General features: G+C 39.7%; 2 protein-coding genes across 4 annotated transcripts; both read left to right on the plus strand.

The window, feature by feature from the left end:
• The first annotated feature begins 4732 nt into the window (after positions 1-4732).
• Positions 4733-13956, plus strand: LOC136277872 (D-inositol 3-phosphate glycosyltransferase-like). Of its 3 annotated transcripts, XM_066160657.1 has the most exons (5): positions 4768-4815; positions 5712-5880; positions 6142-6218; positions 12146-12198; positions 12685-13956. In XM_066160657.1, exon 5 carries the CDS (start codon positions 12745-12747, stop codon positions 13954-13956), a length of 1212 nt encoding a protein of 403 aa, XP_066016754.1. In that variant the 5' UTR covers positions 4768-4815; positions 5712-5880; positions 6142-6218; positions 12146-12198; positions 12685-12744. The 3 variants fall into 3 exon arrangements, with proteins under 3 accessions (XP_066016755.1, XP_066016754.1, XP_066016756.1); XM_066160658.1 differs by lacking the exon at positions 5712-5880 and having other exon boundaries at positions 4733-4815; XM_066160659.1 differs by lacking the exons at positions 4768-4815; positions 5712-5880; positions 6142-6218 and having other exon boundaries at positions 12145-12198; positions 12707-13956.
• Positions 13957-14026: 70 nt separating this feature from the next.
• LOC131784186 (uncharacterized) lies at positions 14027-23803 on the plus strand. Its single transcript, XM_066160656.1, has 9 exons — positions 14027-14843; positions 15041-15106; positions 15911-16167; positions 16801-17068; positions 17621-19971; positions 20315-20360; positions 20731-20973; positions 21536-21613; positions 22438-23803. The coding sequence occupies exons 1-9, from the start codon at positions 14027-14029 to the stop codon at positions 22629-22631; spliced, it is 4320 nt and encodes a 1439-aa protein (XP_066016753.1). The 3' UTR covers positions 22632-23803.
• The last annotated feature ends 1954 nt before the right edge of the window (positions 23804-25757 follow it).

Raw genomic sequence — 25757 nt, forward strand, 5'->3', positions numbered from 1 at the left:
AATCAAGAAAGGGCAAATGTCTATCCTTTTCACGCTCCAGGGTGAATTGGATCGACGGCTCTACTGAATTAAAATGCGATAGGAGGCGCTCCGCTTCATTTCTGGATACCGCAGAAATAACATCATCGACATATCGTCTCCAGAAAAAGGGTTTAACCGGTGAAGTGGCTAAGGCCCTTTGTTCCACGTCTTCCATTACCATGTTGGCAATGACAGCAGAGACAGGCGAACCCATAGCTGTACCAAAAACGTGTTGATAGTAGGTGCCGTTATATGCAAATAGCGTGGTTTTGAGGCAAAAAGACAGCAGATGAATAGGTAAAGTTTCCGCACAGCCCCATACTATTGTAAAACAAATCTGTTTTCCCAATGGAAATGTGTTGTTTTTTTCGTTGTTTTCTCTAGTCAAGAACTGAATGCATAATGTAGTGTGGGGCTGTGCGGAAATTTTACCCGCAACCTTAACGACAAGATCAACTGGGATTTTAGTGAAAAACGAAACAACGTCGAAAGATACTAATTCTTCACAAGCGTTAAGAGTCTTATCTCTTATGAAATCCGCAAATTCGCAGGAATTGTAATCAGTATTCCCAACAACAGGCGACAAAATTCTTGCAAGATAACCAGACATTGCATAAGTCGGAGAATTAACAAGAGAGACAATGGGTCTCAGAGGAATTCCCGGTTTGTGAATTTTAGGTGAGCCATAAAAACGTGGACATAAGCCGTCACTACTATAGAACATTTTGTACGTATATATATATATATATTCCCTTAGCTCCGGTTGGAGCATAGGCCATTAACCACTTCCGTCCTCCATCGGGTTCTGTCCTGGGCAAATCTTCCTAAAGTGGCCCAAGTGTGGCCCCAGTTTCTCATTTGGGACTCTACACCTCTTCTCCAGGATTTTGTACGTAGAGTCACCAATTTTACCAGCTTTTTTCAAATCAACCAACATTTTGTTTAAGTTTCTTTGAGTTTTACTGGTAGGATCAGAGTTTAAGACTGCATACGTACTCTTGTCATTAAGCAGAGACAAAGCTTTGTCGTGATATTCTGTTTGTCCATAACCACAACGCAATTACCCATGGCAGCAGATAATACGAGCCTGTCCAGATCCTTTTTAAAATCTAACAGTCAAGTAGTATCAAACCATGTCTGATTGTCCGCCTGGTTGCCGTGTGAATTTTAATATATTACATTTCGGACTTTATTACATTTAGGACAGCTATTACATTTAGGTTTTCAACAGGTGCTACATCTATTGCTAAGGCAATCAAGGTCATCAAGACTCTGACTAATTTGAATTTGTCTCGCAATGGTATAGTGATGTCGGTGCTAATTTATATTGCTGACGCAATCAAAGTCAACAACACTCTCAACAATTTGAATTGGTCTTACGATAGTATTAGTGATGCCGATGCTCCATTTTTTGCTAAGGAAATAAAAGTCAACAAGACTCTGACCAGTTAAGATTTGTTTTACAATAGTAGCGGAGCTCGCAGAGCGTAGCCCCATAATTATACAAAATAGTAGTAACCCATCAAGCCAAAAGAATTTGGATGTACGACCGTACGACCGTACAGGGTGCTATTTTTAGCATGCGTGGTCAACTGTACCGCGGGCACGCCAACGCCACGGCTTTGTCCAGTAGTCCAGTGGTCAGTGCACTGGGCTCCGAGTCGGACGACCCGGGTTCTAGTCCTGACCGGGGCAAGGTGCTGTGCCCTTGAGACGTGCGGGAAAAAAATGTGAGCTCCGCTTTTAGGCTTGGCTAAATCTATATATTAACAAATGTGAACGAAACTACAAGTGACTTGAACGGACTTCTGGATGAAAAATTGAAGTGACTGGCTTTTCTTTTTGTGCTTTTCCTTTAAATTAACTTTTTGTAACTTTTTCTTTAAGTGAACGCATGGAAAAATTCTTGAGTTATTTTTTTAATTGTCCTTAGTTGCACTTTGATAAGATTACATGCAAGTTATAACAGCTACCTTTGTCATGTTTTCTTCCTTTAAGTTGATGCCTGTGCTCCTGAGGTATTTACCTTAGAGGAAAAGAAGAAGTATAACACGCCGTTGTTTTTATAGTTTTGTTGTTAAAGGAATATCATAGGTATGTATCATCTACGAGCAGTAACATTCCTTCCATTCTTTCCAAGTTTCGAGCGCCTTTCTTTCAATATAAACCAAAACAACACAATTTTTAGTTCTGAGGCGATCTGCAGAGCCATTTGATGAAAATTGACCGCTTAAACCTTTGTGAATGGGAGTTGTTTGGGGGGAGAGGAGGATGGACAATAGGAGCGAGGTGGGGACACATTAGGGGTAAGGTAAACAAAGTGTGTTGCGGATTACTCTAAAATGGTGATGTATTGCCCGCGGATGCTTGTTTCCACAAAGGCCTGGGACTTAATGACTAGCTAGAAGATATGCGATTTGGCAGGCGAGGAAGCATTGCCCCAGAAATGAAGGGATGATTGTCGGTTTCCGGCTACCTGTTATAAAACCCCTGGGGAAATCAGCCGGCTGCAGGAAGATAAGGATTTATAACAATTATAAAATCTTTCTGATAGAGACTTGCGGATAGAACTTAGTCCAAAAGACTGTAACCAAATCGTATAAAGAAATTTTATAAAGGAGCCCTCTTAAACATAGAGCTGATAAAGTGTTTTCACTTACATCACATATGCAGACAACAAATTTCAATACGTAAACCGACATCTCCGATGTCATAAAATGCTTAAAAAAAATTTAATTGATTCTATAATAGAACAGGACCCAGTTGTTCAAAGGGCGGATAAAGCTATCAAATGGATACATCACCATCCAGCGCTTAAGTGTTAACAAAGAATGCTGCATCATCCGTCGGATGGAGATTTATGCAGTTGTTATCGAATAATCGGGACTACGTGGATAACAGTTAGTCAGTGGAGTGATCTAAAAAACAGGTAGTGGTTACAATTGACGATTTGGAGCACAACTAAATAAGGGTTTTTTCTGTTTAGTTTTTAATTTCTAATTGCAAACACGTGTAAAGGAAACAAAAAGTCGCAAACATTGTAATTTTATCCCCAACAAAAACATAACAGTGGGATTGGGAAGGATAGGAAATTGACTGCTGCTAAAGCAATGCTGCTCTGCTCCCTCACTTCTCGTACAACCCCTCTCCTCCCACCCCGTCATCCACTCCTTACCCTACAAGAGCCATGATCCCCCCGTTAATTACCTGACCACACAGGCTGGAAGTGTACTACGCCATCATTCTTACCCCTTTGTCTTACCCCAGACATTATCTATCACCGAGGAAAGGAGGATATTTTTTTTAAGGGAGGGGGGTGCGATTCCCATGGTTTTCAATGAACGGAGAGTGATCAATCGTCGCTGACATAGTTTTATGGGAGACTATAAAAAATTGACCGCCAAAATTATCCAGCCCCCATAAGCGATAAATAATGAGCAGCCGTTAACAGTATGAAGCTAATCTTTCTGAGTGTTCAACCCAAGGGTCAATTCAGATTTTATCTTCACTACTTGAGCTTGCACAGATAAATTGCAAGTAATAGGAGTACGTTCAATAATTCTTCAGTGGAGCTTTATGAGGTTTTTTTTTGGCAAATTTTATCCTTTTCCTTTGTAGCTGCAGCTGAATATATCTGAACGTAATCATCCATTAATTGAAAACTAACCACAGAGTTTCTTACTTTTCTTTGATTAACCTCCGTAAGACTATGCGACTGTGTGTGTTAATTGTGTACAATATTCTGATCAGGTCCATCTATGTCAGTCCTTCTGGTCCAGCCAGTCTTTGGGAGGGGCGATGATGAAGATGTCAAAGGAACAAATTCAAAGGCTTGTTTTACAGCGTAGCTCTGCCGATCAGATTCCAACAATTAGTCATGAGAAGAAGGGAGGTTTTGATTAGGATTTAGTCGCAACTACGAGTTCGGAAGGTAAGAGTTTCTGGCCAGGTTTTTAAGGCTAGCGCGCCCAAATATACTGAAAAAAAAAATAATAAAAAAAAACCAGGTTTCAGGTAACACAATGTCATCTGCGCATGTCATGAACAACTCCCTCCTCTGTTCCCTCCTCTGAGCCTGCTTGAGTATCCACCCTATGTGACCACAGGCGGCCCAAGCTCACGTCTCGATTAATTCATGAATGCGTCACGCGTTGTGTGACTCGGTGTTAAGCTACGAGAGGAACCGTTGAAGATTTGAACACGTTACAAAGAATAGTATGGGGAACGAAATAGGGTCGATTTACAACGATAAATATTTCGAAATATGAATATTTTACACCTAAAATCAATAAAACTTACTCATGCCCTGTGTATCCGTCGTAGTTTCTGGCGATTTCTGCCGTTTTAAGCTTGCTTTACCATCACTGTTATCCATGTCAAAAGACGAAGTCGTGTTACTAAGTTTCAGATAACACAATGTAATCTGCGCATGTCATGAACAACTCCCTCCTCTGTACCCTCCTCTGCGTCTGCTTGAGTATCCTCCCTTTGTGACTCCTTTCGTTCTCTCTCAGGACGACCAGAAAACATGGGAACGAATTGCTCACCCTAAAAAGAATCCTGTTTCAACCTTTTGGAAACGATGCTTCTTCCTGACGCCGAGAAACGCATTGCGAAGTTAGTTTTCATTGCATGTCTGTGTTACTACGTTTCGGGTCAGGCGGTGTGCGCACTCCGATCGCGTTGCATTGTGGTAGCTCCATTTCCAATATGGCGATGAAAGCGGTAGAAATCGGCAGATTTTGACTGAACATTCCGAAGAAGTTAGGTCGTTCCTTTTTCCTTTCACCATTGGTAAATATAATTTTATTTATCGTGAATGTATAAAAGTATTTTTTGTACGTATTGTCGCGTATTCTATTGTTCTCAAAGACAAACGCAATCACTGTTTTTTAGTATGTAATTTGAGACCAAGTATGTAATTTGAGACTCTTATTCTCATGGGAATGAAAGAGTTATCATGTGCCATTCCTTTTTTATGAATATCATTTTGCTTTGAATATGAAACATAAGGTTAAAATAATAAGATGGTTAATTTGCATCAATTTTATCCTAGTGGTTTCATTGATCCTTAGAATTAACACTCAGGAGTATAAATTGAATTTTGTGATCCTTCAATAGTGTGCTGCACCATGTTTTATTAAATTTCAACTTGCAGCTGAGAAGCATCTAATGATTAAGAAGTTGCTTTGGTTGTCTTTTTTGGGTAATGACCTGTGTAGGATGCAACTGCTCACTCTGATGCAAGGTTTTGTCTTTGATCAGCCTAAGTGGATCATGGTGGTTTTTTATTTGTTTTCTTTTTTTAATTCCAGTTGAATTTTGATAATTACATAAATAAATGGGGTAAATTTCTAAAGAAACTGTGGTGCTGTGTCAGTGGGAGAGTTTAACAGGGTATTTAGTATTATCAACTGAGTTGATAAGGTAAATTGGCCACCGTAAACTAGTTTAAAAGCTGATGTTTCAAGTATCAGTCCTTTGTCAGAGCGATTGGGTCAAAAAACGTCAGCTTTTAAACTCTTTAAAATAAGTGGCCAATTTATGTTTTCAACTCAGTTGATAAAACTAGATCACTTTTATTAGTTAATAATTATATACTGTAGCCGTTAATACCACTTTTAACCTTGTGGCGCCTGTTAGTGCTCTTATTTGTGACTGTCATTATCTTTCATAACTGCATATGAAAGCAATCCTCACAGTTATAAACACTACTGAACTAGTAGAAAAAAAATTCAGGCCTGTATGGGATTTGAACCCATAACCTCTGCAATACCAGTGCAGCTCTCTATCAACTGTCAGCTAACAAGTCAACTGGGAGCTGGTCACAATGTTGGATGCAAATAAACCTTCCAAGAGGTGAATAATGACAGTAATATAGAGAAATCATATATGTGCACTGCAGTTGAAGAAATCCTCACAGTTATGAACACTGCTGAAGTCATAGTTGAAATAAGGCCTGAAAAAAATTCAGGCCCATACAGAATTTGAACCAACAACCTAGAGCTGTGATACCAAGGACTAGTTCAGTAGTGTTCTTAACCACAAGGATAGCTTCTATATTCATTTCTTTAACCCCAGTGCACATATATGAATTTGTTCTGCTGCTTCCCTTTTCAGACTTTCTGACATTATCCCTGATCCAAGTGTCTGATTCAAGGGTCTGATTCTTCTGAACCTGGGAAATTCTATAAATGGTAGGTGGACTTACTGCTGTTTTTCACTTTTTTTTTTGGAAACTTCCCTTCATTTTGTCAATCAGTATAATTTATTTGTTGGGAATAGTTGTCCTTTTTCCATACCTTTCAAATTCTGCATGCTCTCATTTCACTCATATTCATTTGAGTATTAATTATTTTGCTTGGTTATATGTTATGTCAAGAACCATGCGTTATATTAATTACCTAAAATTGTGTTGTGATTGATGATTATGGCAACAAACATGTGGAAATACTCCAAGAAAAAGTTGCCAAAATTCTGGTGGAATTTGGAAAATGTGCAGAGAGCTGGTTCCATCCTTGAGAAAGCACATGGATTAGCAATTATTATCCCATGCTTGCATGTCTTTGGAGATTGGTACATTCATGTGGAATGTCTATCATAGGTTTTGCCAAGTTAATCCTAACTAGTCCTTTAGGTACCTTTTAGCAATTAGCTGTTACCATGGTGAGTTTGTGCAAATATTGGTAACCTGGTACAGTGTTAGGTTTGGTCATAGAACTGCAGGTGCTACATAGTGGTCAACCTGCAAAGTAATCTCTGATTTTTACTGCAACTGTTCAATCTTCTACCAAAATGAAGTTACTGTGATGCTCATTATATAGTTGATCTACTTTTGAGAGTCAGGTGGTGTATGATATTCCTTGTAAGCTCTGTAGTCATTTAAGATTTTGTCTGGTTGCTGTCATCATAGGAGGGCTGCATTGCCCTGTAGAAGTTTCATGTGAGTGTACATATCAACCATTCTTGCATGTGATTCCAAGTGGTGTTACATTTATGGGGCTTTTCAGTTTTATTAATTGAAGCAGTTGCCTCAGGACAGCTAGCATGGATGCTAAGTCTGGTCATGCAATTGTATAGATGTATATCTTTCTTTGTTAAAGGATCTTGGTAATTAGTTATGCCCAAGAGCATCTGGTTCATTTTTCAAGGAGTTAGGTAATGATAGATTTTAACTTTTAAGCACTACAACCCCTGCCAGCTGCAGATATGGGCTAGAGGCAGCTAGAAAATATGGCTTTAGTACTAGTAACAAATGGCTGGGGTTGTTGCACTTATCCTTACAATGGTGGTGAGAGCTGCTGTAATGCCAGGTTCATGGCAACTTTTGAAGACCCAAAGGTCACTTGTCAACAACCTGTCGTGTTTAACTTTTTTGCTGAAAATGCTTACTGATTGAAAAGGCTTAAGAGATCACAGAAAAAGCAACTCTGATTAACGATGATTTATTGCCAATAATTGAACAGAAAGTTAAATATAATGCAGTGAATCAACTAATTATACTAAAGGACAACAGATTGCAATATAATGCAAATCAGGAATCAATGATGGAACACATTCCAATCATAATTGCAACGTAACATGTTTCTAGCTGATCTTTTTAAAGACATAGGAAATCAGCAATACCAAGAAAATACATGTACTTCTAATTGTTCTAAAGTGATAGCAACAATATAAAATAGGCCATAAAATTGTAAGAGTTAAAAGGCTACAAAAAAACTAAATGGGTCCTTTGTAAAACTGGGTGCTGCAACAGGGAGCCATGTACTCGACTTATGATGGTACTTTAATTTTGATTTAATTGGTTAAGAACATGGCTTTAGGGAAAAAAGGCTGTTAGTGTTAAATCTTTCCATTTGGGTTTTTTCTAGAACCCAATACCACACAATTTGTACATGAGGTTGAGGTTTTGTTGGCAGATTAAAAAACCCCATCTTGATCTTTGTCTTGTTTTCTGGACATTGGGTCAATACACAACAATTGACGAGGCCAGGATCTTTTTCTGTCAAGCACAGGCAGTAAACACAAATCATGTTTGAAGTTGACTAAGGCTCAACAGGAAATGCCGGACAAAGTGCTGAACATCAACACGAATCAAGCCATTAGTAAAGATGCTCAAGTGCTCCAAGGAGAACAACGGTCAGGCAAATCAACAAATAAACTTGACTCTGTTAAGGTTGGGGAGGATCGAGCTTCACTCATGTCATCACAAAAGGCTCAAGGTTCCCAGGGTAGAGACACTAGACAGCCCAAGCCTTGTTACAAATGTACAGAATCACATAACTCTCAAAAGTGCCCATTTATCAAAGAGCGCTGTTACCACTGTGGCATACTTGGACACATGGCGAGCATGTAGGAAAACGTCAGCTCTCCAATAAGTAACTGATGCTAGGACAAATGTCATGGAGGGCGGTGACTATGGGCACCTTTACCATGTCTCTGACAGTAAAAATAGGAAAAAAATATTTCAGTATATCAGAAGTACTTGTGTCATGTTCCCTTGAAGGACACCCTTGTGAAGTTGTGTACCTACACAGGCGTGTCTGTGAAACCTATGGAGTTTCACAATGTAACTGTTCAATACAGAGGACAGTCTAAGGAACTTCCAATTTATGTAATGAAAAATGAGGGACCCTTTCTCTCTGACTGAGAATTGTTGGAATCTGTTCAGCTGGATTGGCCTTACTTCAGTCAGAAACATCAGACACCATTCCTGTCCTGGAAGATGTGTTGAGCAAACATGTTAGTGTTTTCTGTGAAGGTTTGGGCAAGATGAAGAATATTCAAGCATGGATACAGCTAAAACAAGATGCTCAGCCTTGACTCTGGAGAGCCTGCCCAATTGCATTTGCTCACAAACCAGTAGTGAATGAGGCTTTGAGAGGACTAGAGGCTGAAGGAGTTATTAAAAAGGTAGCAATCAGAAAGTGGGCAGCCCCAATTGTGACTCCTGTGAAGAAAGATGGTGGTGTAAGGGTATGTGGTGATTTCAAGGTGACAATTATTCCCCCATTTGGAAATCAGTGAGTGCCCTCTTCCCCGCATTGATGGTGTACATTATTCAGTGAGCTAGACATGTGTCATGCTTACTAACAAATGGAAGTTGAGAAACAATCTAGGCCTTTCCTTACCATTGACACAACCCATGGCTTGTACTAGTACCAACATTTGCAGTATGGTGTGGCTTCAGCACTAGCCATCTGGCAAAAGGCCATGGACAAGGTCCTACAAGGCACTTTAGGGGTTTCTTGCTACCTGGACGACATCACTGTAACGGGCAGGACCATGGAGGAACACCTTGAGTAGCTTGTTGCAATGTTGAGGAGGCTTGAAGAGTATGGTTTGAAGGTCAACTGGGAAAAGTGTATATTTCTTGGAAGCTCTGTGGAGTATTTGGGACATCATCTCTGCAGAAGAACAACACCAATCTCCTAGGAAAGTAAAAGCCATCACCGAGATGCCAAAGCCTCAGGATGTCACACAGCTGTGCGCCTTCCTTAGCATGGTCCAGTATTATGCAAAATTCCTACCTTCCATCGGTTATTACAGAATAGTGTGAGGTGGTTGTGTGGAACCAAGGAAGACACCTGTTTAAGGGTGGTGAAAGAAATGTTGTCTTGTTGTCACAATACAAGTTTGTGATGCACTATGACTCCTAACTGCCTTTAGTTCTAGCCACAGTCAGCTCCTCATATGGTCTTGGGACTGTCTTAAGACACCGTACATTACAGGGAGAAGAATGGTCCATTGCTTATGCATCCCGATCTCTGTCTGAAACAGAGAAGAAATACTCACATATTGAAAAGGAAGCCCTATCCCTTGTCTGTGGGGTGAAGAAGTTCTAAACCTACCTGGAAGGTTGTAATTTTACCCTGGTGACTGACCATCAGCTCTTGAAGTACATAATGGATCTGGGGAAGGTGGTGCTAGTTATGGCAGGAGCAAGAGTACAATGTTGGTACCTTTTTCTGGTTGCTTTTTCATATTGTATTGAGTTCTGAGGTACAACACAGCATGCTAATTGTGACAGTCTCTCTTGTCTTCCTCATGCACGGGCACCAGATGACAAGCCAGATGAAGTGGAAATGTTTCATACAGCTGCAGGCGAGGCCTTACCTGTCACAGAAAAAGAGCTGAGAAAGCAGACCTGTAGAGACCCAATACTTTCTTGTGTTCTAGAGCTTGTACAGACGGGATTGCAGGAAGCAGAAGCTCACACCGAGCTCATTCCCTTTGCCCACAGCAAAAGTGAACTCAGGACTCATTAGGGAGCTCCAATGTGGGGTAGTAGAATGGTTGTTCCAACCAAACTGAGAGAGAGAGTTTTGGAAACACTTCATGAGAGTCACCACAGAACCAAAAAGTCAGCAACAGAGCCCTTAACCAGAGTTAATTACTATCCGTGTGATGAGTTGTTAGGCCACCTGTCAGATTTCAGGACTATGTTTGTGACTAGGGAGAACTTTTTTCATGAGAGTGCAGGACTTTGTTTGCAATTAGAGAACTTTATTTTATTCTACTCTTTATTTTTTAATGTTTGTGTTGTAAGTCTTGAGAGAATGAAATGGTTAAATCTTTTTGTATGGGTTTTTTCTAGTACCCAAAGCAATGCAATTTGTACATGAGGTTGAGATTTTGTTGACAGATTAGAAGAGAAAATTTACTGATTTCTCTGGAGTATGGAAAAGGTCTAGTTACCAAGTTGGTTAATTTGGTTGACCAAATAATTAATTTGAGGTGTTGATGACCTTACAGTACTTTGTGGTAGGGGCGCCAAATATGAACCTTGTAATTAATGGCCTTGCTCACCATCAACTGATAGTTGTTGGTACTGGCTTCAACTTCTCATGGGGATTCAGATTTTCCTCTTTGTCCCATGCAGATGACAGGGAATAAAAACATCTTTCTTCTGGTAAAATAATGTTCACCCCACAGGTGGTAAACATCTTACCAGAATTTAGCTCCAGTTTTAGAATTTACGTTCTTACTGGTCTTATGATAGTACATGGTGATGGATGATGCTTGGGCAGCTCTGTTGCATGCTAGTAACCACATTTAGTTGCTTTGTCTTTGGAGGTTCAGTTGCAGATGGAGGTTGCATCCCCTTTCTTTTGATGCTGCATGTGGAACAAGGCTATTTGTTGGGTTTCTTTGCCAGTATTTGTTGTGTTGGTATTCCTGGTCTAGTTTTGGAGTGAGTTCTATTGGCTGAACTGGTAAGAAACTGATAACCATATTGATCACAATTTTCTGAACACAGTGTATTTTGCTTTTAACTATGTAGTTTTTGTCTTTGTTGGGGCGGTGATGGATGATACTTCTACAATTATGCTTCAAATAACTAAGTTGGTGCAGTGACCTTTGCAGGTTGTTACATGGAGGTTGCGTTGTCTTGCTTTGATGTTACACTGTGGTTTATATATTTGTGTCTGCTTGTGGATCATATTGGAGTTCTGGAGGTTTTCAGGTTTAGGTATAATAGTCACACTGACAATGGTCAGATCTTTGTGATGCTGGCGGAATTTTTGTTGGACTTGTCCTTGCTCTGGAGACTGGAGCTGCTCTTAAATTACTGGAGATTCTTTAATTAAAAGGAGTCATTATTTTCCAGTTGAGGTGACTATGGTTTCAGTGTTAATGGTATTGGCTTAATGCCTATGGCTTTGCTTTTTATTGTGTTGAGCATGACTTGATTTTTTGTGTTACTTGATTGTTAGTGATGGTTGTAGTTCTCATGTGGTAAGAGTTTTGGAAGCGCTGATAGATGGGGAATGTAAGGTGTTAGGAGTTCTGCTACATTTTACATCTCTTCTCTGATAAATTATAGGAAAGTGATGTTTGTTTCAGTGGTAATTGGTGATATTATTGCAGTTACAATACTCTTAGATCAATTTTAAAGCCTACCTATGCAATAGTTTTTGGCAGTGTTAAAGGTGGTAATGTTCCTGAACGTGATGATCTGCACGCAAAGGGGTTTGAATGTAATTTGCGGTGATTATTGGGAAATAGATATTTCGGGATTCCTGTTTGTAGCAACATAGCTAACTTAGTTGTACTTTGTCAGCTGTTCCTCATTAAAAGCTTGTAGTAGACGCTAATGTCCAGTTTTGCCTCCTTTTATTAGCACTGATAAAAAACTCAGAAGTTCTGAAGAGCAATTGGTTTGAAATACTCAAGGTAAGGTGACGTGCTGGGCTATGAAAGAGTTTTAACGGATGCTTTCATTACTAGTGAGGGAGAGGTCTTGGATTGGAACATCCCAAAAAGATAGCCTTACTTAGAACGTTCAAGTGTATAATCACGCTCTATGTTAACTTTGGTACCTTGAAGGCAGATTACAAAATAAAACGTTAACCAGCCAGAAGTGACTGAGTTTGAGGCCCTCAATAGGAAATAAAAACTCTTTTTGGTGATTCTTTCCCTTTAACCTTTCAAATCACGTTCATTTCTGCTGATTATGTTTTGGGTTACTTTGTAAACTGGAAAAAAATCTCTTTCTCAATCCAAAAACAGTGTTGTGATTAATTATTGACAGAATTATTTTTTAATTTTATACTCTTTTGTTTTTCTTTGGTAGAGTATTGATCAACATAAATTTATAGGACCACACCCAAAGTTTTTTATATGATTATCATAATCTTATTCGACCCATTTTTTCTTAAGGGTTTTCCCTCTTCATATGTAGCTGCTAGATCACATGGTGAGGCAAGTCAAATCAGTCGAATGAAGTCTGCCACAGGATTGAAGGTGACTCTCCTCGGCAGTGAGTGGAATTCGTCAATGGGGGGCTTGTCCACCATCAACAGACAGCTTGCCATTCAGTTGGCCAAGCACTCTGAGGTGGACGTTACTCTCCTTGTCCCACAGTTTGCCTGTTTTGAAGACGAGAGGAGAAAGGCATCAAGTCACAATGTTTCTATCCAGGAAGCTAAGAAACTGGTTGGCTTTAGTGATCCTCTTGATTGGTTGAGTTTCCCACCAAGAGACCTTGACATTGACTTCGTGCTGGGTCATGGTGCAAAGCTTGGTAAGCAAGCCCAAGTCATCAGAAAGTCTCACAATTGCAAGTGGATTCAGGTGGTGCACAATGCACCCAAAGAACTTGCAATGTACAAAAACTATCCCAAGGCTATTTCCAAAGGTGAAGAGAAGAATTTAACTGAAGTGGAGTTGTGTAAGTTGGCAGATGCTGTGCTAGCAGTTGGACCAAAGCTAACAGACGCTTTCTCCACTCAGCTCCGCTCATGCAAGAGTCAGGAAGACATCCTTCAACTGACTCCTGGAACTTTCCGTGAGTTCTTTGACGTAAAACAAGCAAAAAAGGAGAGTAACAAGTTCAAGGTACTGACGTTCGGCCGTGGTGATTCAGAGGACTTTAGTCTTAAAGGCTACGATATCTCTGCCAGAGCAATATATGAACTAAAAGACAGGTCTTACAGTCTCATATTCGTCGGTGCACCTGACGGTAAACAGGATGAGGTTGCAGCAAATTTGCTGAAGAGTGGAATTGATAAAAGCCAGCTGATCGTGAGAAAGTTCGTTCAAAGCAAAGAGAAATTGAAAGAACTATTTTGTGAAGTTGATCTCTGCATCATGCCCTCCAGAACAGAGGGTTTTGGTTTGACGGCGTTAGAAGCGTTATCTGCTGGTCTTCCCATTCTTGTCAGTGGCAACTCAGGATTTGGTGAAGCACTGCGCACTGTACCATCAGGCAAATCATTCGTGGTGGAGTCTGAGGACCCTGGGGAGTGGGCAAAGGCAATTGCTGGTATCCGACAGATGGAAAGTTCAGTTCGACTTCAATCTATTCAACAACTGAGGATTTCCTATGAAGAGAAGTTTAGCTGGGAGAAACAGTGTGACATTCTTGTGGAGAGGATGTGGGACATAGTTCATGGTGAGAATGTTTTGAATATCCTTCAAAAAGTGTTTTAGGGCTACTTGGCTTACTCGGTCTCTCATTAACTGTGATGGAAAGCATGAATATCTCAAAAAAAATGTTAACATGAATAATAATCATGTTAATCTTGCAATGTACAAAAACTATCCCAAGGCTATTTCCAAAGGTGAAGAGAAGAATTTAACTGAAGTGGAGTTGTGTAAGTTGGCAGATGCTGTGCTAGCAGTTGGACCAAAGCTAACAGACGCTTTCTCCACTCAGCTCCGCTCATGCAAGAGTCAGGAAGACATCCTTCAACTGACTCCTGGAACTTTCCGTGAGTTCTTTGACGTAAAACAAGCAAAAAAGGAGAGTAACAAGTTCAAGGTACTGACGTTCGGCCGTGGTGATTCAGAGGACTTTAGTCTTAAAGGCTACGATATCTCTGCCAGAGCAATATATGAACTAAAAGACAGGTCTTACAGTCTCATATTCGTCGGTGCACCTGACGGTAAACAGGATGAGGTTGCAGCAAATTTGCTGAAGAGTGGAATTGATAAAAGCCAGCTGATCGTGAGAAAGTTCGTTCAAAGCAAAGAGAAATTGAAAGAACTATTTTGTGAAGTTGATCTCTGCATCATGCCCTCCAGAACAGAGGGTTTTGGTTTGACGGCGTTAGAAGCGTTATCTGCTGGTCTTCCCATTCTTGTCAGTGGCAACTCAGGATTTGGTGAAGCACTGCGCACTGTACCATCAGGCAAATCATTCGTGGTGGAGTCTGAGGACCCTGGGGAGTGGGCAAAGGCAATTGCTGGTATCCGACAGATGGAAAGTTCAGTTCGACTTCAATCTATTCAACAACTGAGGATTTCCTATGAAGAGAAGTTTAGCTGGGAGAAACAGTGTGACATTCTTGTGGAGAGGATGTGGGACATAGTTCATGGTGAGAATGTTTTGAATATCCTTCAAAAAGTGTTTTAGGGCTACTTGGCTTACTCGGTCTCTCATTAACTGTGATGGAAAGCATGAATATCTCAAAAAAAATGTTAACATGAATAATAATCAGTTGAGTTATCCTCCTATGTTATCCTCTTGTTGATTGCTGTGATATTAAACAAAAGTTCCTTTCTATCTTTTTAGATTCTAAAAGACAAGAAACAAGGTTCAAAACTCAGCTGGTTGAAGTTGATTCATTACTGACCCTAGGTGAGTGATAAAATATTAATAACACATGATAATTGACATCCTTAAGGAGCTTCTACAGTTCCTTACCTTAACGTTCGACTTCAGGCCAGTTAGGCTTCGTGAAAACTTCGTGCGGGACTTATGATTATGTTCCTTACGAATTAGACATGTTGTTATTTATACCCCTGCACTCTTCAGTCATAGACGTAAGACGTGTAGGAACAAATTTGATTTTCTTCCACTTTCTGATCCGGACAGATGGTTTAGTGTTATTTATTTCTTTTAGCAATTTGAAATTCATCCCCTTTTTAATTGGAAACTACCACAAATTGCCTTGAGGCATTCTTTTGCTTTTTCTCAAAACGAAACCAAAGTTTAAATGCTGTCCCCTATCAAGACCGGTCTATGCTCATTTCACAATACTGTTGCCTTTCGACACAACATTGGAATAATTGCATATTCATACGATAGAGGAAATACATCAGATCATTTTTCGAAGCCCGTCATTTTTTGCTAGGACTCCTTTTTTCCAGTTACTCAGATATGTCGGAGTGTAGACTTCGCCGTTAATTATTCTTCTCTGCTTCTTCTCTCTTGATTATTAGTGTATTCATTCACGGGCAGATATCGAACGTAAAATGTTACTTAATGACTGCTAGAACATCCTTTTTAAGGCTGATTTGTTGGACAAAAAAGCGGAAGTCCGGTGGTTTAAGCCCTTCTTTTCCTTTTTACCTCAAAGTTTCTCTTAGTAGTTGGAGGATTGCTTTTTTACAGCAAACGATTGTGTCGCCGTTAGATTTATAAAAACCTTGTCTTTTATAGGTTCTCTCGACCAAATCATCCAGAAACTTCAGCAGATGCAACTCGATGCAAGCAAAGTCAAGAGCAGAACAGATCTATCACTGTGGCTGAGGAATATTGCATCAGTCAGGGGTTTCAGAATATCTGACAATGAAGGATTAGGAAATTGCATGTTCTATGCCTTGTCCGAACAACTGGAAATTGTTATGGGAATCAAAATCCCAAGTGGCGAATTAAGACAAATCTTGGTGCAGTACCTCAGGAGTAACCCAAAACTTGTAAGTCCATGTATGTATTTCTAACAGAGTCTGTCACGTGATGTTATTTTAAGAGTATTATAAATACTTAGTGATAAAACAGGTCACATGGCTAACACTACCTGAACCTATACCAGTGTTCACGACGTTAAGTGACCAGAATTACTGTTACTCCTCCTGTACGGAATGAGTATTATCCATGTCGTTTTTCAGGAGCTCTGATATCAGCTTGTACTCCTGGTGGAAAAGGGAACTTGGGAGATTTAACTTCATTATTAAAGAAGCCACACAATGATGTTGATTACCATTAAATTCATATTACTTAATGTGTGTCCGAAGAAGCACGCTATCATGGTTTTTAGTCATTTGAATATTTCAGTTTAAATAAAGTTCCCTTTAAACCTTCATCAGATAACAGAATTCTAGTCACTCTCTTAATGATGGATCTTTCTTGTTGTTTTCCTGCTGTTTGTAAAGTCTTTGGAATATACACGGAGGTTTTGAAAGACGTTTCAAACCCAAAATTTGTTACTATACAGTTAATTGCTAATTAACGGTCGTCTCGTACCATTCTGACAAAATTACTCCCTGACTCGTACTCCACGCGCTCAAGTTCCTATTAAAGTTTCCTTCTTTAACTGATCTTTATTACAGCCGGATGGAACAGATCTGTTTCACTTTGTCCATGGGCATCAAACATGGACTGAATACCTAGAATGCATGGAACAAGATGGCGTTTGGGGTGATCACGTGATTCTGTGTGCTGCAGCAAACTACTTTCAAACGTGCATTCGTGTGGTCAGCAGTCTATCTCTTAGCAATGATGTAATCATTACGCCACATTGTCCATTTGACGAAAGCAAACCTTTTGTGCTGGGACATATTCATGAGGTGCACTATGTTAGCCTTCAACCCGTGCAAGGTACAGCTCATTACATTGCTTCAATGCTTACATTCTTTTGCCACAATCGTAAGACAGAGAGAAACATTTGAGTTCAGTACGAGGATTTGAACACCAGACCGGATTTTGCTATCCACTATTATCTTTACCTTACTTGGTTAACTCTTGCGAATTGGTCCTTTTTTCATCCATAGGTTCTTTGCAGTTTAGTGAAGTCAAAGATAATGGTCCGCAATATCTGAAAATTGAATATACGCCGTAGACTCATACTTTTTCTTTGACAAAAAATTACATATTTCTGTGGTACACTTGCGCGATGTTGCTGTGATAACAAATAAATGAAGAATTGTCTCGGTATACAAAAGCTACACAAAGCACGCTAGGACTATTATCATGGTGACTTTTTTGTGTAACACCTACAAGACAAAAGCATTAGGCCATCAAATTAGCGGCAATCAATGTACTGCTTTTACAGCCTTATCGCGCACCCGGATTTGTCAGTCTTTTGAAAAAGCTTGCAATATCCTTGCTACTATCATAAATGTTTTTTCTTAACTGCCTTCAAACATGCAGTTCCTCCAGAGATTCTTGCAAGGGGACCTCTCGCTCAACAAGCCTATTACCACGCCCTGGATGAAGGGAAAATCTGTGACAGGAGAGTACCGCTAATGTTGGTTGGACAAGACCGATCCGGAAAGACTAGCTTGAAGAAATCGTTGAAGGGCATATACTTTAACTCAGAGGAGGAGAGCACTGTGGGCATCGATTTCGATCCTAACCCTTTCAAAGTGACCACGGAAATGTGGATGACAGGAAAAAAGAATGAAGAAGGAGATGTTGACGAAGAAGCTATTTCGTTTGAGCAAAATGCTGCACGTTTGGCTGCTGACACATTAAGGACGACAGAAACTGTCAATGAGATTAGTAGAAGACACAATCTTGGCAAGGGAGAAGACTATGATATTGACGATACCGATGATCTAGTATTGGGGGCAACTTCCACTGACTCGTCGAGTGGCCTTGTTCGAATTGAGCAAACTGAGGATCCGTTATCCACCGAAAGTAGCTTTAATGAAACTCGTTCACCGGTAGGACAAGTTCCTGATCCAAAGAAATTGGAACCCGAAGATGATTTACCCAACCCCACACCAGAACAGGCATCAGATTTTGAAGAAATTGCTACAAGAATTGAAAGTTTACTTAAAGAAAAAAAGAAGAGAAAAGAGGTAGAGGCCGACGATGTCTACTCAATTCTGTGGGATTTCGCTGGAGAATCCGTTTACTATGTAACACATCCCCTTTTCCTTACAGCAAGAGCGATCTATTTTCTTGTTTATAACCTCAACTGGAACCCAAACGCAAAAGCCAATCGGCTAATGAAGCAGGGAGTATACGCAGAGTCTCAAGATAGTTTTAACCTAAAAACTAACTTGGATTACCTAGATTTCTGGATGAATTCGTTAGCTTCCCTAGCCGCATATAGCGAAGACAAGGATATGGATACTCAATTCGAGGTACTTCCAAAACGACTGCCAATGGTCTTTTTGGTCTGCACTCACGCTGATGAACCATACGAGGGCAGAGATGCACGCAAGCTCGCAGCTGAAGTGTATGGAACTTTGAAGGAGAGACCTTACGGTACCCATTTGTTTGGTATGTATTGTGTAGATAATACAAAGTCCGGCCGCGAGTCTGAGTGTCAAGAAGTCGGCCGCCTGCGAAAGGATGTTCTCGCTGCTGCTAAGAAATTGCCGCATATCAAAGAGGTGATTCCAGTTAAATGGTTAAAGTACGAAAAAACTCTCCAATGCTGGAAAAAGGGCGGGTATAATTTTATTTCCCTCGAAACAGCCAAAAGGATAGCAAACCAGGAATGCGACATCAGTGCTGAAAACGATTTCAAGACGCTGCTCAACTTTCTGCATGATCTAAGAATCTTGATCCATTTTGATGACACAGCAGAACTAAATGATCTAGTAGTTCTAGATTCTCAGTGGTTAATTGACGTGTTCAAGAAGGTAATAACCGTAAAACCCTACCATTGGGAAGAGGAGCCCTTTTTAGGATTATGGAGGAAGCTTGAAAGAGAAGGAATCTTGGAGGAAAAGCTTTTGGAACATGTTTGGGAACCTCAGTTAATCGGCGGCAGAGAAAATTCTGAAAAATTAATTGCATTAATGGAGAGATTTAGCTTATTGTGTTCATGGCCTTCACATGGTGTCTCAGGTAACAGGCAGTTCCTCGTACCCTCCATGCTAAAGTCACAAGCACCAGAGGGTGTCATGAAATTGGTTTCCTCCGCGCAAATACCTTCTCTCGTTGTAAAATTTGAATCTGGTCAAGTCCCTGCTGGCCTGTTTCCCAGATTAGTCTTACAATTCTTTCAATGGGGAAAAGAGAGTTTTTGGAGCTCAAAGCGCCTAAAGTTGTTTCACGGCTTTTCCAGGTTTTACACGTCTCAAGATGCCGGGTGCTCAGTAATTCTTCTATGTCACTCGTCTTACATCGAGGTTGTCTACCATCAGGGTAACGCAAATGATGAGTCGGTAAATGCTTTGCAGTCACCCCTCTCCCAGAAGTCAATGAACAAGTTGTACAATGAAAATGATTTAAGCTGTGTCCGGGTTGTCTGTAGACAGTTGGGCTTGATTCTGGAGTGCATGCGTAATCAGTTCCGCTGGCTGAACAGTATGAGATACAAGATGGGTATCATCTGCCCAATCTGCCGTGAACAAAGTGCCGTCGAGTACTGTGAAAGGCATCAAAGTCTAAATTGCAAGCAAGAGGAATGCCTCCACTTTTGGTCCGAGTCTGAACTGTGCGCATCCAAGGGAGATGCATTTTGTATGGAATCTGTTTCGGCGCTAAATAACAGATTTAACCTTGAGCGCTGGGCTCCTTGGTTTTCATCTCAGGATAACTGGGTAATTATCATTACAAGCTGCATCTGAAAAAAGTATTGCCTCTATTGCAGATAAAATAATTCGAGTAAAGCAATTCTTTGACAATGGCTTACACATCTGATTAAGAAATTTGAAAGGCTGTTTACTGGGGCGAATGTAATTGAATTTCAAAGAAAATTAACGGAAAATATGATACAACAAACAATTTATTTTTCAGACTTTATATCAGCTAGTAATCAAAGCGAATGTAGTGATAAAAATTACTATCCCGTGAGTTTTTGGCAGTTTTTTAACTCTTGTGATATAATCGTAATAATAGTAATATGCGAAAACGTTTTAACCACTTCCTATTTACGCATCGTAGGTGGGACGTAGTAATCACTGTGATGAACTTTTGTTCCTGGAGAAAGGTGAGGTTCTTACTTAGGTACGCAGAAGTTTTTGCACGATAGTCGCCAGTATTAGGCGTGCTCTGCTTTTTTTCTCGTCAATTTTCTCTTGTATCTTCCTTTATTACTTTGATCATCATTAGGTTAACTGTTGAAATATAGGTGATAGGTTCTTCTAAAACACCAAACTTGCGTGAAACAATACGGAAAAGGTCGATTTACCTGACATGTCCGCCTACGCAGATTTCACTTTATTTAGCTCTGTTGGTAGTCATTTCGCCCACACTCGCTTAGTTTTCAAAGAACCATCTGTTACGGAATGCTGGCTACCTGGTAAAAAGCTATAAGGTGTAGCAATATTAATATATGAATAAATTATATGCTTTGTTAGGGAAAGGTGCTACGACTCTCTCTGTCCCTTGTGAGATTGTAGACACCCTTTTGGCACAGTCGAATGATTGCAAAGATTTTGTACGACAATTAGAAGACAAATTAAATCTGAATGACGCCGTCTTGCGAGACCCTGATCCTAATACCAGGGTACTGATTCGTACCCTGGCGAGAAAGGCTAACAATGCAAGCCGAAGTGATCTAGTTGAAGAGCTGAGAAAAATTGTACCGGCGGGAACTACAGGTAAGTTTTAATATGGAAACTCAAATATACATTACTTTAATGACCGCCACACTCAGCCGTCGAGTATGTTCGTGGAATAATAACGTGCTGTGCTTTTTGAAGTATACTTTTTGATTGCAAGATTATGTCATCATAACATCTATCAAATACTCAGCACTCCAAGGCTCGCCAGATTATGAAAACGTTAGGAACATAACTCGTCTCGTTGATTCTCGAAATGGCACTCGCACTCTTTTGTTAGCTTATGCCGAAAATATATCCCATATTGAAAGTTCTACAATCCTAAATGCTTTTCCTGCAAATCGTTTTCAAGATAATTTATTTTCCATTCATTGGCTTAATTGTCGTTTTCTCCCGTGGTAAATTACAATTTCCTCCCTGATAATTACTAACCGTTTTTCTCACAGAATTTCTCCGGGCGGGTGAACTAAAACTCTTTTTAAAATTTGATTAAAATCATTTAAGCTCTAACCGAAAGTTCCGAAACGTTTTGGGTTGTTAGCTGGAGTGCCTAAACATTCTATCATTTTTGAAAATACATATAAAATTTTCTTATTTCTAGCTCCAATGTTACCGGAAAGCCTTCTTGTTCGAAGAATCCCTTTCAGTCAACTAAAAAAGCTCACTATCACCTTAAGCGGTAAGAAGACAAAACAAAGTATTGAGTTTTTCTTCATGACAATGTTTCATATAAGCGTATTCATGTTTTTCCTTCTCGCCTCCTTCCCTCCTTTCCTTCCGATCTTCCTTCCTCCATCACTTACTCTCTCACCTGTCCTCGTATTCATTCTCACTTTCATTCTTTCAGCATAATAAACATAGAATAATCGTTATAGAACGTTGCACAAAAATTCACAAGGCAAAGTAATAATAAGTAGAGTACAAATTACGCGCGAATCGAGTACAAATATCCTGCGATATGGTACGGTTATTTAGACAGTTGGTTATTTTATACTGTCAAAAAGCCTGTTTAACCAGTCGGCTGCGCGCGTTACGCTTCACTATCCGCTTTGCTTTTCCCGCCTTATGAGAAATGAGCAGAAACACTTAGCAGAAAAATAATAAGTAGAGTACAAATAACGCACGAATCGAGTACAAATATCCTGCGATATGGTACGCTTATTTTATGCTGTAAAAAAGGCTGTTTCACCAGTCGGCTGCGCGCGCTACGCTTCTCTATCCGCTTTGCTTTTCCTGCCTTATGAGAAATTTGCAGAAACACTTAGCAGAAAAAAGGCAGCTGGAGAATAAATAACTTATTAGACATTTTGGTGTGGAGTATCGCTGAGTATTTTTACGAGTTGTGCCGTATTTAAATACTCTGCGATATTACACGCCAAAATTCCCCGTAATAAGATCTATATTTCCTGAACCATTCTGTTCCATCCTTGTTTATTCTATTAGTTCCTTTTGTTCTCTTAATTAAGTTATCTTGAAAAAGGACTTTTATGTTTAACGTTGAAGGTGGAGATGAGTGGAAGATATTTGCAGAGCAACTGAGACTAACCCCAGAAGAGATTCGTTTCCTTGACAATCGCATTTTGAATCCAGCTGATGCAGCTTTGGGTTACATTGCACAAAAATATCAGATAACAGTGGGTGATCTTTATCACCTTTTAACTGAATGTGGACTACCCGTCATAGCCGATTTGCTTTGAAAGTAGTACTTCTTTTCCAAGTGGACTACAGTCAGTCAGTAACTGAAAAATGTACAATATAATCAGTTAGATGTTACTTTGCAAACAAATAATTTTTTTGAAGTACGCATTGTTCTTCTTTATGAACCTCTCGAGTCCTCTACGTGAATTTATTTTCACTCTCGTTCCTATTTACGCTACAGAAGAGACAAATTTTGGCTGAAATCTTTGAAAGGAAAAGCAGGACGGTTTCCAGAAATAACAGTCAACAGAAAAAACTTACCATTCTATTTTGCATATCACACCTTTACGTCCACTTGACTCTTGTTGGCCTCAGTAGGGCGTTTTGACACTTCAAAAGCTTTGACTTAAACGGGTCGAGGGGAGAATAGAAGGCTGCTAGTATTTTTGATAGCTTACTTGAATCTTCGTGGCTGAATCCCTCCTAAAAGTATTGTATAAGAATTTGCCGTCGTTTCTTCTGCCGGGTTAACCAAACAAATATCCCACTTACTCTCTGAGTTCCAACACAAACGACATTCCTATGCTGTTCGTATGAAAACTGGAAGATGATCGTCAGTACTTTTTGAGATGCGGGAGTTGCCTCTTCAAGATGATCCCATTCAGTGTTAATTGTCTTTACTGACGGGGACATCCTCATGAATTTACAACATATTCCACTCTGCCGTGAAGAGCTTTACCTACACGAGCGTGGTAACTCGTACACCCGATTTTCCTCAAATTGCACTGAAGAGCATGAAACACTTTGTCGGGATTGTGGAGTCTTTGCCATTCCCAAAGAGCTTCTCCGTTGATTCGAAGATAGAATTGCGGTTTAAACTACTTGTCAACGGTCGAGACATATTTAAAAAAGCAGGGTTGACCGGGGATTGTATGAGCTCTGAAAAGAGCTCCCGATCAACACACTGCATTTCTTTAACGGTACACGTGGCAGAATTCTAAATTTTTGAGAAGATCTTGTTATTTCTGTTTCTGTTGCAAACGAAGAGTGTTACGATTAACCTGCCGTGATAAAGGTTACCAATGGTTTCGTTTCCGAATTCGCTCAATCCTAAAGCTTGGGAAGTCGATATCTCAATTTCAATGCTTGATTGCAGTGGCGTTCGCGCTATTGTTTGCGGAGGCGAAGTTTTTTCATACTTTTTTTTTTTTTTTTTTAAACAATTTTATTTACAAGACGATCACTTACACTACTTACAGCATTAATTTACACTTACATTGTACTTGCTACTAACACTACTGATACTTATACTTACACAAATTATGCATACATTACATTACGATACATGTATTACAATACTATTAATTACTAATTTAATTTACGGTTGGCGTGTTTATAAAGTTCTTTTCAATTAAAAGACAATCACAAGTAAACATACAGGTCTCAAAAATGAAGTTAAGTATAAGTCTAACCTAAAAAACAGCAGTATGAAAAATTAAAGTAAAAAAGCCCACGTGCGATAAAATTTCGGAAGTTCTTTTTTTGCGGTCGCGATCTCTTTTAGGATTTCAAGTTTTCCCGTGATGAACAGTAGGAAGATTTGAAAATCTAAGATGTCTCCGCAAAGGCTTGTGCAGAAAATGTGATATTTGGCTAACAATAGGCAATAATTTAGGACTTGCCAATGCTTTGTCCTATAATGCCAGCCATAGAGTATATGACTTGTGGATAACGTTATTGTTTCATTTGTTTTTCGGTGCCACCAGTCTTGAAACAGAATCCAGAAGTCGAGTATTAGTGTGCAGTTTATTAATAGGTGATGCAACGTTTGTTTTTCTGTATTGCATAGGTTGCATAAGGGGCTCTCTGAAATGCCGTCTCGGTAAAGAGTGGCGCAAGTTGGAAGCACGTTATGAATCATTTTATACTGAAACATTATTATTTTAGCTTCGTTTGTTACTTTAAATGGCATAAGATAAACGTTCTTGATGGTAGAATAAATGAATGAATGCATATGAATAAAGGGGTAAGTTTCTAAAGAAACTGTGGTGCTGCGTCGGTGGGAGAGTATAGCAGGTAATTTAGTATTAACAACTGGGTTGAAAACGTAAATTAGCCACCGTAAAGGGTGAAAAAGCTGACGTTTCGAGCGTTAGCCCTTTGTCAGAGCGATTGAATACCTGAAGTTTTGCATATGTTAGTACACTCGCGGGGGTTTCAAAAATCGTTCAACCGTGCTTCTCGACGTAAAATTCAGGGTGGCCAGAGGTTGCTTCAGAAGAATTCGGTAGAAAATAAACTTTAGAATAAATTTGTTTATTGAACCCTCTTCTACAAAATTCATATGCTGACAAATAGCTTCGGCAGCTAGTTGGTGAGTAAAACAGAAAAGCGTAGGTGCAAGTGAGCGATTTATAGCCATTTTCCTCATTGTTTCCCTCTCTTTTCTCGGAAGACCGTTCAAATTTACCGCCAGCGGACTTAATAAGTACCCGCATGTGTCGCAGCATTCTGCGCGATGGCATAATCTCAGTACGCTTTATAGACAAAGAAAATGAAAGAAGTATGCCGGGCCCTCGACAGTTTTGTCTTAACCATTTCCTGTGATATGATTAGTCTAGACAAGACCAAAACAGACTGATGTAGCCGAGAGAGGATTTGGACGATACTTTTCATTGCTTGCTTCTTGTGGCGGTCATGTTGAAATGCGAAGGGGAAAGTAGAATAGAATTCAAAATTTCGAGAAAGACATATTTACTTCAATATCACTCGTAATTTCCACATGAATGTTAAAGGAAATGTCGCGTATTAGAAGTAATTCTGCAAGACTTTCAGCGAAAACACTTCAACCAGCTTTAGCCGCTGGTTGTCTGTTTGTTCGATGTGAAGGGCGCCCTCTAGCTTTTTTCCAGACAAGGGCAGTCTTAGTCACGATGAGATGTCCACAAAAAAAGATCGTTTAGGTCGAAATAATTTTTTGTTGATCTTAGTTTTTCCAGACTCGATAAAGTGTTCGTTTGCATGCCGAGCAGACCCATTATTTCAAATTGAATAAAATTATCATTTTTGAACAAGCTTTTGTCAGATCTTCTTACTCGACAGTCCTTTATCAAAAAATTTATAGACTGTTCTCAAGAAGGAGATACGATTATCCATAAGCTGAAACGAAAAACAAAACGACCTTT

This window comes from Pocillopora verrucosa, chromosome 13, assembly GCF_036669915.1.
Source record: "Pocillopora verrucosa isolate sample1 chromosome 13, ASM3666991v2, whole genome shotgun sequence".
Lineage (NCBI taxonomy): Eukaryota > Metazoa > Cnidaria > Anthozoa > Scleractinia > Pocilloporidae > Pocillopora > Pocillopora verrucosa.